General features: G+C 42.6%; 1 protein-coding gene across 1 annotated transcript; it reads right to left on the bottom strand.

Annotated features, from left to right (window-relative positions):
• Positions 1-993: 993 nt before the first annotated feature.
• Positions 994-12,531, bottom strand: LOC136675772 (vimentin-like). The gene is made up of 9 exons (XM_066652519.1): positions 12,038-12,531; positions 11,114-11,174; positions 7,175-7,270; positions 6,514-6,672; positions 5,433-5,558; positions 3,340-3,560; positions 2,662-2,705; positions 2,387-2,472; positions 994-1,318 (listed from the first exon to the last, which is right to left on the bottom strand). The coding sequence occupies exons 1-9, from the start codon at positions 12,529-12,531 to the stop codon at positions 1,277-1,279; spliced, it is 1,329 nt and encodes a 442-aa protein (XP_066508616.1). The 3' UTR covers positions 994-1,276.
• Between the last annotated feature and the right edge of the window lie 5,680 nt (positions 12,532-18,211).

Here is an 18,211-nt window from a genome sequence, read left to right as displayed (position 1 = left end):
ACAAAACACTTTATTTTGTGTAACACCAACATTCTCTGAAGGCCTTCAAATTATTAATGGGATCATAAGACATTCAAAAGATTCTGGCAAACAAGTTGTACTTCCATGGATGCCAGTGGGAACAGCGGCTGTACCAGGGGAGGACTGGGTTACCCCAGCTGTAAACAAGAGAACCAACGAAACCACCCCTTCCAAACAAACACACACCAGGTCAGACAACTCATCTACTTTAACATGGGATGTGTTTGAGGATTGATGTTTAAATCTCCAAGTCTTTTATTTTAATCAGGGGTCAGAAATGAATTGTTGCTGTGATTTTAGATTTCCTGATGGCAGAATTATTTTTTTTAACAGTTAAATCACAATAAGAGTCATTTTCTCTACACAGTGGTCAGCCTTTATAATTACAGCATAGTTATGGACGTTTTCAATTAAAAGAACGGTATCTAATCAAATTCTTAAGAAAATACTGATATTCTTTCCAGATCTAAAAAGTATATATTTAAAATCCAAAATGGTAATGGTAATGCCTATTCATTAAATATAAAAATATATATATAAAATAATGCTCATTATTTTGCGCAAGACTCATATACTTATTGCTCCTACATGTGCTCACATATACTGTATATTTATCCATTATTTATGATTTACGGTCAATTTCTATTGTCTATAGTCTATTATAACAAAAAAAGCTCTATCATTATACTAAAATAACTTACATTTCCCTCATAGTCGTTCTCAGATTACCTACGACACTACTGGCTGTCTGTGTGTAAAATAGAGTGATTCTGTGTTGAGCTGCTAGTGAGTAATGAGGAGTGAGAGATGGATACACTGGAGTATTCATTTAAATCTCCTCTTGATCTCTCAGTAACCCACATAAACCAAACATTATCTGACAATGAAAGAACATACATCAATGTCTCCATCCTCCACAAATTTTATTGGTGCAAATAATTACTGAAAATATTCTGTGGATTCTGTGGCAAAAAGCAGGGCTATTCTGAACTAAACAGTAAATAAGTAAATAAACACTGAAATAGGCCTCAGCTGGCCGCTATTGCTATTGCTGTCCATTACTGTAACTTCATCATCTAGACAGTGGAAGTAAGAGTTCTCTATGGCTGAAAAGGCAGTGGAAAGCTATGGTTCGTGTTCACTGAGGGGTGGCAGCTGTGTCTGAAGGTCTATAGGGAGTGTAAGTGATTCAGTTGTTGTTGTTTTGCTGGGCGAGTCTGACCGAGGTGTGAGGTCCACTGGGGCCAGTTTCTGGTCACTCCATATCTTCATGGTTCTGCGTAGATTCATTAATCACCTGTAGAATATCAAGTTAAGCCAAGAAGAGGTTTATGAGAACCATAGAAAGGTCAAAAGACTAACAATGCTTGAATATTGTGGCAAAAGAAATCAGCTATCTACTGCTAGCAGCTAATAACTTAACTCTCAGTGTTACTTTGATCATGATCTAATTTCTGTATGAATCTGTTTAAAATCTGGTTTAAACAAATTGGGCTCTGTATGTGATGTGTCTGCACACTAACACAGATATTATTGCAGTGCATTTAGCAATAAAGGAAGCATATGGACATGGCTTTTACAGTGAATTATAGAGTATTAACTTGTAGAAAAGCTGTTTGCAAATGTACTGTTACAGTATGAGCATCACAAAATGAAGGATATCACTTCAGACCTGAATCGAGTGACTGTTGTATCAGGATCGATGAACAAATTGTAATAAATTCATAAGAACAAATAAAGGTAAAGGACAATAAAACAAACTACAAACAGCTAATCCAGTTAAAATGGCAATAGCTTCATACACTTAAACCAATCAAACTGCATCTGACATCCAGTTCCTGAGAGATGTGAGAGTGATGACAAATTGTCTTACTCCAAAATAAGGAAAGCTGATACAGAAATCCTACATTTTAAAGATGGAGCAGTTTATGGTCATTCTTCCTATGGTCATTTAAACCAGTGGGTATTACTTGTTCTGAAAATGTGGCATTAACCAAAAGCCGTGACGTCAAGCACCACTGTGAGACCAAGCCCACATCTTGAGTTTTGGACATTTGCTGGGAGGGAATATTGACCATAATTTTACAATCAACACATACTGTAATTCCATTTAACAATCAATCCACACACACACTGGCGAGAAGCGGTAGACAAATGCACATAGCATACTCTCAAACTGGAACGACTGTCCACCTGAAGGACTGCATTTGGCAGTAAGGGGTTCACCCAGTACAGAGTGCTAATCCATATCTGGGCATTATTATAACTGGTTTAAAGCTAGATCACTGTGTGCTTGAGGTTTACTGACTAAAATATTGTGCTCTAGTTGAAATGTTTTACATGTACTTAGTGGGCTAAAACCCACCTGACCATCTTTGGTCTCTATGGTCCTAATCAGCACCTTCTTGGTTACTGTAGTTTCAGTCATGGGCCTGGACTCCGTCATGGTTTCTGTGGGAAAAATTTTCCACCAATGGTTCTCTTTGGTAATAAACAACAACAAAGTGTCATTGATGCAAAGCACTTAATATTGCCTTTTGTGGAGCAATTTGCTAAACATGAGTGAGTGAGTGAGTGAGTTACAAGTCATATAAGGTATTAACATCTAAAGACATAACAGACGTACACGCGTACACTCACCTCTTAAAGTTAGGGTTGAAAAGTCCGGCACAGTGGTTGAAATTCTACAAGAACAAGAGTATAGATTATAAAATACAGCCACCAAAATAGACCTTTACACCAATATAGAACCACCTATTTTGAAAGGATATATTTAAATTTGTATCATGATATTATTTTGCCATATTACCCAATCCTTCTGTCTTCTGAATTTATTAACATATTAAAATAACTGTGTTTACATCAGGGGCGGCACGGCAGTGTCGCAGTCACACAGCTCCAGGGACCTGGAGGTTGTGGGTTCAATTCCCGCTCCGGGTGTTGAGGAGTCTGTGAGGAGTTTGGTGTGTTCTCCCTGTGTCTGCGTGGGTTTCCTCCGGGTGCTCCGGTTTCCTCCCACAGTCCAAAAACACACATTGGTAGGTGGATTGGTGACTCAAAAGTGTCTATAGGTCTGTGTCTGTGTGTGTGTGTGTCATCCTGTGAAGGACTGGCGCCCCCTCCAGGGTGTGTTCCTGCCTTGCACCCAATGATTCCAGGCTACAGAGCCACTGTGACCCTGACCTGGATAAGTGGTTACAGACATTGCATGAATGTTTACATCAGTTATAGCTTTTTTATTAGTATTGATAAACTAGAGCTAAATAGAAGAATTTTTTTGTGACAGGCCTAAGGTGTTAACATGAGGTCTTCACTCACCTGCATTCTTCCCCTTCCAGGAGCTTCCTGTAGGTAGCAATCTCGATGTCCAGTGCCATTTTGACATTGAGCAGATCCTGGTAATCCCGCAGGTGGCAGGCCATCTCTTCCTTCATGTTTTGGATGTCCTCTTCTAGATGGCTTATGGTTTCCAGGTAACCTGAGGACTCATTTCCGAAGTTCTCTTCCATCTCTCTCATCTGGCGCTCCAGAGACTCGTTCTACAAACAGAGGGAAAGAGTGAGGTAACCTAGTTATATTGTAGGCTGTATTGATTCCCAAACCTAATTCTAGGATTGTGCACTGAAAAATATCATTTTCTCTCCGTCTAAAAATGAGTCCTAAAAAAAGTCAATTAGAGCAAGAAAAATACTGAGAAGAAATTCTTTACAGTGTCTATTTGCAAAAAGGCCAATTTATCTTTAATTAGCATGTTCTGCTAATCTACAGGGGTTGGACAATGAAACTGAAACACCTGTCATTTTAGTGTGGGAGGTTTCATGGCTAAATTGGACCAGGCTGGTGGCCAATCTTCATTAATTGCACATTGCACCAGTAAGAGCAGCGTGTGAAGGGTTAATTAGCAGAGGGTAAAATATTGCAATGCACACAACATTATGGGTGACATACCAGAGTTCAAAAGAGGACAAATTGTTGGTGCACGTCTTGCTGGTGCATCTGTGCCAAACCTTTGGTCACTCATGCCAATGCCAAACGTCGGTTTCAATGGTGCAAGGAGCGCAAATCTTGGGCTGTGGACAATGTGAAACATGTATTGTTCTCTGATGAGTCCACCTTTACTGTTTTCGCCACATCCGGGAGAGTTACAGTGTGGAGAAGCCCCAAAGAAGCGTACCACCAAGACTGTTGCATGCCTAGAGTGAAGCATGGGGGTGGATCAGTGATGGTTTGGGCTGCTGTATCATGGCATTCCCTTGGCCCAATACTTGTGCTAGATGGGCGCGTCACTGCCAAGGACTACTGAACCATTCTGGAGGACCATGTGAATGCAATGGTTCAAACATTGTGTCCTGAAGGTGGTGCCGTGTATCAGGACGACAGTGCACCAATACACACAGCAAGACTGGTGAAAGACTGGTTTGATGAACATGAAAGTGAAGTTGAACATCTCCCATGGCCTGCACAGTCACCAGATCTAAATATTATTGGGCCACTTTGGGGTGTTTTGGAGGAGCGAGTCAGGAAACGTTTTCCTCCACCAGCATCACGTAGTGACCTGGCTACTATCCTGCAAGAAGAATGGCTTAAAATCCCTCTGACCACTGTGCAGGACTTGTACATGTCGTACCCAAGACGAACTGACGCTGTATTGGCCGCAAAAGGTGGCCCTACACCATACTAATAAATAATTGTGGTCTAAAACCAGGTGTTTCAATTTCATTGTCCAACCCCTGTATATGTTAGAGCAAGAGATAGGGGCCCACATAGTGGCACTCCACCACCATGACACTCCACAGCTGGATTTGATCCTCTCCTTATGTCACTTAGGTCTGTGAAGAGTTTTGTGTGTTCTACTCATGTGTCTTCCCACATTTAAAAAAAAACAAAAAAACACCTGACTAACTGTGTGAACTGGGCACTAAGCGACATCCCACTGGGACACCACAAAATTAAAAAGTATCTTATAATATATATTAGAACTTACTATGGGACCAATGTATTTAAATACATTAAAAATACAAATACATAGTTGGCATCCTGTGGTGTGGTGACCTAAGTGACTGCTTATAGGTCAATTCTAACCAGACACAAGCTTGATCTAAGTCTGTTTATCCAACAACAAGGAGTCAGTAAGCAGGAAAAACATATTAGCATCTGTATTAACGTGTTCAGAAAAAAAACATTTTTACTTTTCCTGGGTCAACTAGTGTTTATGAAAATGCTAATGCTAATTCTTGGCTTGTGGGATGTGTTGTGAAACAGCAAGAGTGCCAAAGAAATTGAGAAATATCCAGATATATATATTGCTACGTATGATTATGTTGTGTTGGTTTGTGGAGCCCTGAATTGGTGTGAAATGCCTAATTTCCACGAGATTCCTGTGTTTAAGGTGCTACATGCAATACACTTACTGTCCCCTTGAGGGCGTCCACGTCACAGGTCAGAGCCTGGACCTGGCGGCGGTATTCACTGACCTCCTGCTTGGCCGCACGCAGAGCTTCATTATTCCTGTTAGCAGCTTCAGTCAAATCCGCAAACTATAAATCCACACACAGCACGGACAAGTAATGAAAACCTGAGATCTATGAACTCGATATACAGACGATAAGAGGAACAAAACCAGGCTGTCAGCTCATAGGAATTATATTCAGATATATTGCAGATATAACATAATACACAGCTCCTAAAATGTTATGATTGAAAAACAGATATGCTGAAGCTTAAAAACATTATTTTCCTTTAATATAATTAGTTTAAATTCATTCACTTATTATAAAAAAAATCATTATAATCTTGAACTTGAGAGAATATTTTAAGCCTCTTTAAAATTAGGTTTTAAAAAATGATACTTGTTCCATATGAATAAGTTGGTTTATCTTAATAATGATAACTTTACAGCAGGAACTGAGCATTAATTAATGAGTTATTAGATTTATATGCAATTAATAATTGCTGGCCAAAAGCACTGCTAAATTATGTTGACTTTTCGGTCCATATATGGAAACTAAGTCAAATTTGATCTCTTTTAAAGACCTGTTTTTGAGATTTAAGTCATGAGAGGTCTGTGACAAGAACCTCGGGTGTAGTTCTGTTGAACTCTGTGAGAGGTCAGAAGAGAGAAGCAGACAGTCGCGAGCAGTAATGAGATTAAAGCGTCCAGCTTAAGTGCCTTGTGTTTATACTGTGCTGCTGCTCATCAAACCCACAGACCCTTTCTGTTGCAGCAACTCAGATCAGGCCTCAAGGCCTCGGACATATGGTCATCTGTTGTGTTAATTAACCAGGGTTTGAAATCAGCAGTTTTTTGCCTGCAGGATGGAGCTAGTTTGAGAGAGAGAGAGAGAGAGAGAGAGAGAGAGATATGGGGGCTGGCCAAAAGAAGCACTGATTTGCTGAGAAAGCAAACTTTTCCATCGTAAACGCAAGATTGGTGCCAAGATTAAAATAAACACTTGGTCTGCACATGGAAAACCTAAGCCTTGTGGTCGGCACCTTAGACTTGTACCACTCCTCAGAATCCTGGATGTTCTTGGTGGCCAGGTTCTCGTACTGCAGCCGGACATCCCTGAGGGCAGAGGTCAGGTCGGGCTTAACCACTTCCAGATCCACCTGTGACTGTTGTTGGATCTGAACCTGCAGCTCAGCAATTTCCTAAAGAATCATCAGAGAGAGGAGAGAACACAAGGTACTTTATATTTATCTTCTAGTTCAATAGAAACCTGTACTGCAATTCACTGACCACTTTATAAATAACACCGTCCACTAAATGTCCACTGCATTGGTGTAAAATAAAGAAATGTAGCCCATCTGTGAGCAAATGTATCAATCCCCCGCTACCTCATTCGTCACTGGTCTATTACTAAACACAGAGCTACTGTGGTCCAGATATTATGACGGTGGGGCTATAAAATGGAGTACAGTCTCTAAGTGTACACTAGCTAGATGTCTAATAAAGTGTCCAGTGAATGAATATTACAACCTGGATGTGGGGACTCTGGCCAGAATCATTCATTTTTCACACTGAGATGTGTGAACACGCTTTAGAGCGACACAATTTCATAGCGTGTTTGTTACGCAGCTATAAGAGAGCAGACACTGCTGGGTGAGAAAATGTTAAATGGACCAAAGTGTGATGTAGTACAACACTTCCGACCTCCTCATGGAGCTTCTTCAGGAAGGCAATCTCGTCCTGTAGAGAGCTCACTTTCCGCTCCAGATCCATTCGGGCAAGTGCAGCATTGTCCACGTCCTGTTGGAGCAATCACAGACACTGTTCCCTTTATAATTCCTTTATAAACACAAAAGTATAAGTAGCTTAAACCCAATTTTAAAACGTCTTCACCTTAAATTGTAATGATTTACGCTGTGGGGACCAGCTGGATGTCCCCACAAGGATTTAAAGTCCTCACAACGTGAGTGTGTAAAGTCACCACAATGTGATATATTCCTGGTAGACACACACACACACTTTCTCAGCTTTGGCATCCAATAGCGCCACAACGGTTTGCTTTTTCAGGGCACACGGGAATCAGTGGTGAAACAGCTTTTCCCGGCTCTAATGCCACAGACAAAGCCAGCCATTCAGTCCAGTGACCCTGCAGCAGCCAGCCTGCCGTTCCCTGCCCTGATGATCCAGTCCAACTAGGCCTGAAATGTTTAAGAGAACCCAGATACTGTGTGAGAACATTCTGCCTCTGTCTGACACATGGTATCAAGCTCTAACTGCAGTGCAATGTGAAAGAATTCTGTCCAGTCCTACAAAACAATGTCCAAACACACATTCAGGCCTCCAAAAATCTGCCTAGTCTCGGCTGTGCCCTAAAACAATATTAACTCTGACACATAGCATCAGGCTTTAAGTCAAAGCAGTCTGTCTCAAAACAGATGTCTGTCTGAAAGCCCAAAAAAGTCTGTATCTGTACAGTATTCTTCACTCCACTAGATTTGTAGTCTGACTCAATTTAGGGCTGTGGAGCATCTGCTGATCATTCTGAGACTGGCCGCTCTGAAACAGGAGGCGAACACTGCTGTGGGGTTTGATCCTTGTGGTCACAGATGTTTCATTAAGAAACTGTGTTCACTGTTGGAAAATTTGGAAAAGTGTTACATGTCCTTTTTAATGTTTGTCTATAATTGCTCAATATTCCACTTACAGCTGCAGAAGTTCCTGTACAGATGTTATCATTTTATCTCAAAACACATGCGGGTGTGTGTGTGTGTGTGTGTGTGTGTGTGTGTGTGGTGCAGGTGCAGGTGCCTGGTTGTTGTGTTTGTTTGTTTACACAGATATTTGCTGATATTCACAGTATGCCACCGGTCAAGCTGCATCTGTACAAACGTTTGTAGACACCTTTGATAATAAGTGAATTCAGTTATTTGGAGGTGCTCCTGCTGTAGACACTGACTTTCAGCATATACCTGACCTCACTAAAGTTTTCTTGACTGGCTGCAATCAAATACACACAGCAATGTCCCAATATCTAGTCTAAAGCCTTCCAAGAAGTGTAGAAGCTGCCACTGCAGCAAAAGTGGGATGTATTTATAAATGATTGATTCGAATTTGGAATACGTTTGGCGAGGGTCCTGACAAAGAGCTAAATACATGGCTACACACATGCGTAATTCTGCTCGCCTTTTCAAGTGTGATGACCGCCGATCCACATCACCGCTTCTGTGTCCAAAACAGCTGAGCTCACTGCCAACAGCGGAATCTCTGAAATCATCCCCTAACACCACAGTCAGGGTTCATCAGCGTCAAAACTAATGAGCCCCAGTTCATCTTGAAGAGTTCTTACAGACCTTTTAAGTTTAGTTTATGGGCTTTGGCACTTTGTCTCATCCAGGACGACATACAGCTGTTACAGATGTAAGTGTATGTATTGTTAGGGGTTTTACCCAAGGATTCTTGTTAATACAGTTATCCCTTCCACATTATGAGAGTTAGGGGCACAGTGCCCCTGTGATATGGAGAATCAGTGGAAAGATTTTGGACCAGAGAAGGTGTCTGAATTTTTCATTTATGGAATGGTCACAGTAACATTTTTTAAAATTTAGGTTAAAATTTTAGTCATGATTTATATTTGGGGGGCGGCACGGTGGTGCAGCAGGTAGTGTCATAGTCACACGGCTCCAGGGGCCTGGAGGTTGTGGGTTCGATCCCCGCTCCGGGTGACTGTCTATGAGGAGTGTGCTGTGTTCTCAGTGTCTGCGTGGGTTTCCTCCGGGTGCTCAGGTTTCCTCCCACAGTCCAAAAACACACGTTGGTAGGTGGATTGGCGACTCAAAAGTGTCCGTAGGTGTGAGTGAATGTGTGTGTGTCTGTGTTGCCCTGTAAAGGACTGGCGCCCCCTCCAGGGTGTATTCCCGCCTTGCGCCCAATGATTCCAGGTAGGCTCTGGACCCACCGCGACCCTGAATTGGATAAGTGCTTACAGATAATGGATGGATGAATTAATTTATATTTGTGTAAATGTAAAAAGCGAAGTTCATGATTTTCCTTTAATTTTCTTTTTATTTGCTAGCTGCTAGTCTGTTTGTGTGCTCAGAACCCGTGTATCATGTTTTACAAAGCCCCACAAGGGGCTCTCTCTGCCCATGGAAGAGGCGTCTGGAGTTTTTAGACAATGAAGAACTCCAAACGTTGAAAAGCACAAACTGAGATGAGGATATTGCTCTATTCCTCCTCCATTGGTTGGTGATTTTGACTTACTTTCACTGTTTCAGATCAGTTAAGGTGGAAATGACTCCAAACTTGAGAGATGGGAAAAGTGCATTACCAAATGTGCTGCAAAACTAAACAACTCCAGTTACAAATGTGTTTCTGTAGTAATTCAAACAGTGAATATAAACTTACAGACAAGTTAAACGTCAGCCACATGCAAACAACAGTTGTTTTTCCCTCAAACACACTGTTCCACCTTAAAAGACTCAGAGCTTCTTAACGTAAACAAACCAGAGAGAAAACAGTGTTTTCCCACAATCGTAGGTGTCAAATACTGTATAAATAATTAAAACATAATAATGATACAGGACATAATGCACTGTACTATATTTCATGGATTTCTGAGTTTCTAAACTTGATCTCTGTCGGAACCTGGCCTAATGCCTAAAGAAACTAGTTTGAGACAGAAGGTTTGATGTGGACTATCAGGAAATATTGGGGGTGAAGGAACAGCACTGTCTCCTCCCTCAACATTCATTGCTGGGCTTCTTCAAGTAAGGCACCTATCCCACAGTGTTTGTGTTCACTTCCCTGAATGGGTTAAATGCCAGGCACAGTTTTGCTTGTTTCAATGAGTTGTGGGTCAAAATAGAGTTAATTACAGTATATTACTCCTCTGAGGGTTCCTGAATCTGTAGAGTCAGCCCTTTCCAATCCACCTTATCTCCAGATCATGTGGCTCACATCTGGAGTTATCAGGCTACAAGGGAAGTTAAGATACATGAGATATAGGTCATCTGTCTCTGACCGGGTGTAACTGGTGGATTTGTGTGTTGGTCTGCATTGTTTAGTGAACTCTCATTTTCAAATGAGAGTGAAGAGTTTCTAAAATCAGATTCAGACTTTCAGCTTTAGGGCAGAATGACCTTTGTTTGCTGCGAGATGAACTTCTGAACAGTTCACTAAACATATACAGAGCAAGTACACTTAAAGGACTTTAGATCACAGAGGGTTAAAATGAGCAGGAACATTGGACCATGAACCTTTGAAGTCATGTTGATATTTAATGCTTGGTGTCATGCTCATGTTAGCAACTGCACTGAAACACTATTCTATAACACACAAGCTACCACCACCTCCAAGATATAGTCTGTGTGGAGTATTCTGGTGAAGCTGCCTGTCTTATGATGTCAGTTCAGTGTTTAGAAAGGTTAGCGTTTTTGCTGAACATTTTAATTAACGTAGAGAATATTGAGTATGGTTCAGAATTTAAAAAACCCACAAAACAGCACCATTCATTTTTCTCAAAAACAGCTGCTACCCAGATATCCTTTTATGGGTGTGACATAGAATACAGAGCAATGTGCAGCTTCAGAAATCCATTCTTCCAAGAAATACACACTGATTCTGTAACAGCCTCTGGACTGGTACCTGTCTGAAGCCCTTCATGCTGCTCTCAGCTTCTTCTCTTTGTAGAATCTCATCCTGAAGCCTGTAAACAATCAGAGAAGGCCACGTCACAGCTTTGTGATAACAGATTTAAAATGTTAGCAACTGCAATATTAACCAAACAAGAATGCAGCTTTGATGTGAAGCACTGAACGGCATCTATGTTCCTAAACATGAAGAAGTACGATAGTGATTGTGAGTGACTGGGTGAGCGTGTCCAAAGATGTAGGTCCCCAAACTACAACAACCACATAGATACCATAGCTACCACATTGGCAACCATAGCAACAACTTAGCTATCATTTTGAAAACCATAGAAATCACGTAAGCAAGTATGTAAATGTATACGGAAAACCCTGCTACCATATAGATACCATAGCAACCACCTTGGCAATGTAGCAACGATCTTTCTACAATATGGAAGCCATAGCAACCAAACAAATACCATGGCAAGCACCTTGACTATGTTGCAAAAGCTAGCTACCACACTGGAAACCACAGCAACCATGTAGTTTCTATAGAGAGCAACAATTTACCTGCCATGATGGAAATCAGAACAACCACATGAGCACCCTATCAACCACATAGATACCATAACAAGTAGCTTGGCAAAATAGCAACAATCCAGCTACCACTTTAGAAACTATAACACCCACTTAGTTACTACAAAAAACACCTTGGTAAACAAAGATACTTAACTCACACCTTGGAAGCCACAGCAACCACACCGTTACTATAGCAACCATTATGGCAACAACAGCCAAAACTTAACAGCTACCTTGGAAACCACAGCAACCACATAGATGCACATAGCAAGCAACATTGCAACCACTGCAACTACCTGGAAATGTTTTTAAATATACGTTAAATATATCATATAAACCCAAATTAACCCCATCCACTCACTTCTCTCGCAGTCTCTCAACGTCCTGCATGAGGTTGTCCCTGGTCACCTCTGCGCGCGCCTTCTCCGCGCTCAGCTCGTCCATGTGCGCGCGAAGCCCACTCACCTCCTCCTCGTAGACGTGCGCGGTGCGCGAGGCCCCCTGTCCGCGTTTAAGGTGCTCGAGCTCGGCGCTCAGCACGCGGTTCCGCTGCTCGGCCGCGCGCACCTTTTCTATGTAGCTCGCGAAGCGCTCGTTGAGCGTCTGCAGTTGCGCGCGCTCGTCGGTGCGCGTGGCGCGGAACTCTGCGTTCACGGCATCGCTCAGCCTGAAGTCCGGCGAGGGCCCGGACAAGGCCACGGGCACGGGAACGTGCACGCGCGCCCTGCTGCTATGGATGGCGTGTAACTGCGGCGCGTGGGACGTGCGCGCGCGCTGCGGCGAGGAGAACAGGCGGCTGCGCTCCTCTCCGAAACGCTTGCGGTAAGAGGAGATCGTGGAAGAGAACCGGGGCATGGCCACTGCCTTTCGGAGCCTGTACTAAACTTAACGGTCACTTTATCCACAGTTACTAGCGTGTTTCCTCTGTTTAGAAGCGTGGAGGTGTCTAGCTCTGAGCTACACACTGACCACTCCGATTCAGCCTGGATTTATAACTCCCTCCTGATGCCCACCCACTTGCTGGAGCCTCCTACTGCCCCACAGTCAAGAACTGCCTCTACATGACAGATTAAAGCCTGTGGAAATGTTGTGATCTCCATTTAAAAGACCCCCAAATGGTAATCGATTTACCCCCTGTACACTCATCTCTGCCCATCAATATATTCTTTCCATAATAGAACTTTAAATGTAACTTCTCTCACGATGCCCAGATCTATAAATATTCACTTAGCCCCCCACCCACCCTCTTTTATCTCCATCTACCTCTCTGCTGCCCTCAAAACACCCACCCTGCACATTGACAAGACTGGCTCCTTAGGTATGTGATGTCATAAACCCTGTCTGTCTGATTCCATGTCTTGGGAACACTGCAGTTTTAAAGCAAAAATGCTTGCGTTCTTTACTAAACACCAATATTCAAAATGGCTAGCCTAGCTCCTGTTCCTTTAAATGAAAACTAGCCACTCCCTGTTCACCCAGTCCTGAGCGCACAGCAGTGAGAGATGAGGAGCAGATGCTTTGACTCCTTTTAGCCATTTTTGCTCAGTTCTCTTTCTTCTCTGTTTATGTTTTCTCAGTTTTCACTCAGTGCGCGTATTCCTCCAAACTCATTTTGTCTGTTTTGCTCCGTTTTAACTTCCTTTGCGCTCTTACATAAAGATGGGCCAGCGCTGTGATTGGACAGGACTGACTTAGCCCACAGAAAACAGCCTGAGTGGTGTTGTTTCACAGTGTGTGTGTTGGTGGGCTCTAGATGCAGAAATGAATGTGCGCATGCACTGAACAAGTGATTTGTTAGTTGGTAACACTTTATAATATGTCATCTTTTAAATATAGAAGACCCAGAGGTTTGAGGAGCCCAATCCAGAACCACTGGTAGTAAATCTAATGGATAAACAGGAGTGTGTCCCTCACACAGAGAGACGGTGCGAGTCATCTGAGGTCCGACAGCTCATTGTTCACGCCCTATTTCACAAGGGCTTCGGCCAAATGTACTGTTTGACTTCAGGTCCTGCAGTTTTTAAAACTGAAACAGTCAATAAAGTATTTCAGGAAAGGGTTCAACACAAACAATGGCAGTGATGGATGGAGGGGAGGTCATCCATAAGGGATGAGTATGTGTCCAGATTCTAACCTTATGAACTACGTGGTCCTTACCCAGCAGAAGACGAAAAGAAACGTTTCTTCATCAGTCAAAAGATTCAAGATATTGAATTACAGTTTGAGGGTTTGGTGTGACAGTGATAAACTGCTCATCACTTCATACACCACACCACAGCCGGCGGTGTTCGTTGTAGCTGCAGGCGCGTGAACTGAATCGATGCTTTTAACGCTGAGCAGGATTTCCATTACAGGGCTTTTGGATGAGAACACACAGGGTCAACTGTACTTCCAGGAAGCTGGATTAGTCGACAGAACTGACCATTACAGGACCAACGTTCAGTCTCAATGCTTCTATGAAGAACTTAGGCAACACATCCATTTATTTTTAAAAATATTTTCCTCTCCTTTTGAAAATGTCCCAGTCCAGGCGAATAAGAAAATGGCTGTATTATCATGCCAGTCCAGTAGGGGGCCATAGTACCTCTTGAAGAGAGGCTTCAAAACATCACAGCATGAGAAATACACAGGGGTTAATCCCAAATTAAACCCCTCAATGTCTTCGGATTAAAAGGTTGCTGGTTGAATCACCAAGGTCCTAACAGTGCTTTCTCCTCCCTCAACATCCAAGGCTAAACAAGGTATGAACCGCCATGGGGCATGGTGGTTTCATTTTGGGTTTTTTGTTTTTTCCATTCTTTAGTCTAAAATAATTTATGATAAACACTTTTAATGAATATATATTAAACTTTTTGTGATTTAAGTTGCACACCTGCATTTCATACTGACAGAGTATATCATTAATGTTTTGATATTGATATCTTTAACATATAAAAATCGATTTTTAATATGGCTTTATGAATAAAATATAATAATATTCTAGTAAGCTTTAATAACAGGTCGCATTTATAAAGTGTGTGTCACCCTGCGAAGGACTGGCGCCACGTCCATGGTCTGTCCCTGCCTAGCGTCCAGTGATTCTAGGTAGGCTCAGGACACAACCCGACCCTGAACTGGATAAGCGATTACAGACAATCAATCAATCAATTCATTAATGTACGAATGCAGCTGGGATGTGTTTCTTTACTGAGTACTTAACCTCAGAATGTAAAACTTGCAATACTGTTTCTTCTGTTGGATCAGTCCAAAGAACATTTAGAAAATTCATTCATTATCTGTAACCACTTCAGGGTCGCGGTGGGTCCAGAGCCTACCTGGAATTATTGGGCACAAGGAGCAAATACACCCTGGAGGGGGCGCCAGTTCTTCACAGGGCAACACAGACACACACTCACACCTACGGACACATTTGAGTCGTCAATCCACCTACCAACATGTGTTTTTGGACCGTGGGTGGAAACCGGAGCACCCGGAGGAAACCCACGCGGACACAGGGAGAACACACCAACTCCTCACAGACAGTCACCCGGAGCGGGAATCGAACCCACAACCTCCAGGTCCCTGGAGCTGTGTGACTGCGACACCACCTGCTGTGCCACCGTGCCGCCCTTATTTTGAAAATAAACACCTGAAATGGCCAAGGTGCCATATTTGAATTCTGGTTCTGCTTCATTTTTCTTTATTTTGGACTGTTGTATCTTGTCTCGTTGCAGTTTGGGAAAATCTTGAACTGTCCAGTGTCTCCTTGAGTGCTGGAGTCTGCCGGCTAACTGAAAAAGGGGACAGTAAATTGACGGTGTGCCTGAGGTAAACTGCATGTGTCAGATATCCAGTCGGTAGAGGCTTTGGTTATGATCTAATAGCTACAGAGAGATAGGTCATTTCTGACAGACATGCAGTATGGAGACTGACGTTGTGTTTATAACAGCAGATCACACTCACTCATCACTTCAGCTCCCTCTGTTTTGTTTTTCAGTGACAGGAAGCTTATTTACAGCCTGTATCTACAGCCACTGTTGGTTGGACAAAACTGATCTATTGTCCATAGACATAATAATGCATACTGACATGTCTCTGCCTCACAGCTCCAAAGTCTTGGGTTCCTGGGCACGAATCTGTTGGGAGGTAAAACTGTCCATAAATTTGGCCACCATCCACTTAATTTACAGTAAAACGTAAAAGCAGAGACAATTTAAACATCACTTTTCAGGGTTTTTAAAGACTCTTATTACAAGTAATTTTTGGAGTGTGGTGGCTTTCCAAATAGATTTGTGTCCAGGGGCTTCACATGACTCTGATAAATCCCTGGGCCCAACAAGGTGAATGTGTATGTGTGTGATAGAAGCTTAAACTGGCAGATCAGCGCAATCCTAACATACCAGGAGCTGACCTTAAGTGGATTTAATGGGACATTACATTCCATTTTCTCTGTGGAAACTATCTTCAGCTGAGGATTGTACTGCATTTACACAGCACTAGTGCTCTATGGAGAGGCAAGTGCTTTCTGTGGGGATGTGAAATAGCCAAAAAAAGCTGAAAATATTGGGTTTTTGGGGACTATATAAGACACAACCAACTATTTATACAATTTCGTATTTTTATTTTTAAGGGTTAATAATATGGGCGTGGGACTGAAATGTTTCTGATTCAATCCCCTCAACGTGCAGGAAAAATAGGGCCAGAGGGAGTGAGAGAACAGTGAGGCCTCCTCCCTCAGGTGAGATGCCCTTGAGCAAGGTGCCTAACCACCTGCTCTCCAGGCTTTGGGACGGTTGTCCACCGCTCTGGGTGTGTGTTTGCTGACTGTCCTTAGTGCACTAGTGTGTGTGTTTAGACATCTCTCCTCATTGAGAGAGGGAGAAAGAGAGAGAGACAGTCAGGGTTTCTTTCAGAGATCTTTCAGTGTATCATGAATGTTCATCTATATAAAAGATCAGAGGTGTCAGAGGATAGCTGTACAGTCTGATTTTGATGACAGTACTTTGATGAGTAAAGTGTTGTTCATGGTCTTGAAGCATGCTGAGAGGTGCCGGTTGACGACGTTTGATCAGCAGGTCTACGTTTTCGAGAACAAGTCCAGTGTACCATTGTAATCCCAGCGGATTTGCTCTGATTCTTGGGAATTGTGGTGATCTGTTTGTTTTTGGGTGATGTGCTGGAGGTGGGTGGGGTTATGGCAGGGGTTCCCCCGGCTTAATGAAGCAGACTCCTGTGGCCTGATCAGCAGTTTAGAGCAAGAAGGGAATTTGGCAGACTTCCCTCAGGCCCTTGAATCCACGCGGGAAAAACAGTGTGTCTCCATGGTTACCACAGAGCGTGATGGAAGGAGTCCAGGATTTCAGAGGCCTAAGTGGGATTGGACAGTCTGTAAAAAATGCCAAAGGCTTACAAATGTGTTTGTGTCTGTATGGGTGTGTGCCCAGTAGATTTTGGAGGAGCCAGAAGCCATTGGGATGTTTGTTTAACTGCCCACATTTGCATCTTTTGTTAAGGGCTGAATGAGCAGGTTGGCTTTTTGTTACATCATTAGACTGGCCATTAACTGCCACTGTGTGTGTGTGTGTGTGTGTGTGTGTGTGCTTACTGCCATCTGTAAAACACACAATAAAATGAACTCTACAGTCATGTTCGGTAACTGCCGGGGCCTGGTGGTAAGGGAACTGGGTTTATAACCGGAAGGTTGATGGTTCAATCCCCAGAGCCGGCAAGTCATGACTATAGTGCCCTTGAGCAAGGCACAGAGCCCCCAACTGCTCCCTAGGAGCCGTAGCTAGGGCTGTTTACTGCTCCGGATATGTGTGCTCACTGCCCCCTGGTGTTCACTATTGTGTAAATGTGTGTTTCACTGCACAGATTGGGTTAAATGCAGAGAACAAACTCCTTTGAGTGCAAGTACAGTGGCCGATAAAGTGATTCTAATTCATTCTGATTAGGGGCATATCACTCATAAAAATGGTTCTTTGAGTAAAGAATACTGTTCTATGTAGAACCTGGAACACTTGAAGAACCGTTTGTAGAATTAGAATTAGAATCAGATTTATGTGGATACACACAAAGAAGTTATTTCTCTCTAGAATAAATACAAAGTGCTGATAGTTTAGAGACAATGCACAGTAAACATACACAACATACAGACTCTTAGGCAACATATACAGACTATGGGGGGTGGGTTGTACAAAGTTATCACAGATTTTCTTCACCCTTTTCTTGGTTCTTGAATTATATAAGTCCAGGAGGTAGGGTCTGGTCAAATGTAGTGGCTGCTCCGAACCAGACTGTGATGGAAGAGCACAGGGCAGATTAAATGGCAGCAGTGTGCATGGAACTGGGTTCTTTGTATCATGAAAGATGCCAAGCTTGTAACAAAAGAGGAACCGTTTTGGTGCCATAAAAGCGCTGTGTTGAATCGTATGGCACAATCTCCATCAATCTGAAGAACCCTTTAATCAGTCTAAAGGTTCTTCAAGTGTTCCAGGTTCTATACAGAACCACATTCTTTAAGAAAGAACCCTTGTAGAACCATCATTTTTAAGTG

The sequence above is a fragment of the Hoplias malabaricus genome, chromosome X1 (genome assembly GCF_029633855.1).
Source record: "Hoplias malabaricus isolate fHopMal1 chromosome X1, fHopMal1.hap1, whole genome shotgun sequence".
NCBI lineage: Eukaryota > Metazoa > Chordata > Actinopteri > Characiformes > Erythrinidae > Hoplias > Hoplias malabaricus.
This window is presented reverse-complemented; position numbering and strand designations above follow the sequence as displayed.

Coding starts and splice junctions, on each gene's coding strand:
- LOC136675772 (XM_066652519.1), bottom strand. CDS start 12,531: ATGCCCCGGTTCTCTTCCACGATCTCCTCTTACCGCAAGCGTTTCGGA. Junction 5,559..6,513: donor AGGAGTGGTACAAGTCTAAG/GTGCCGACCACA, acceptor GTGGATTTATAG/TTTGCGGATTTGACTGAAGC. Junction 2,706..3,339: donor CTGGAAGGGGAAGAATGCAG/GTGAGTGAAGAC, acceptor TTGTTCTTGTAG/AATTTCAACCACTGTGCCGG.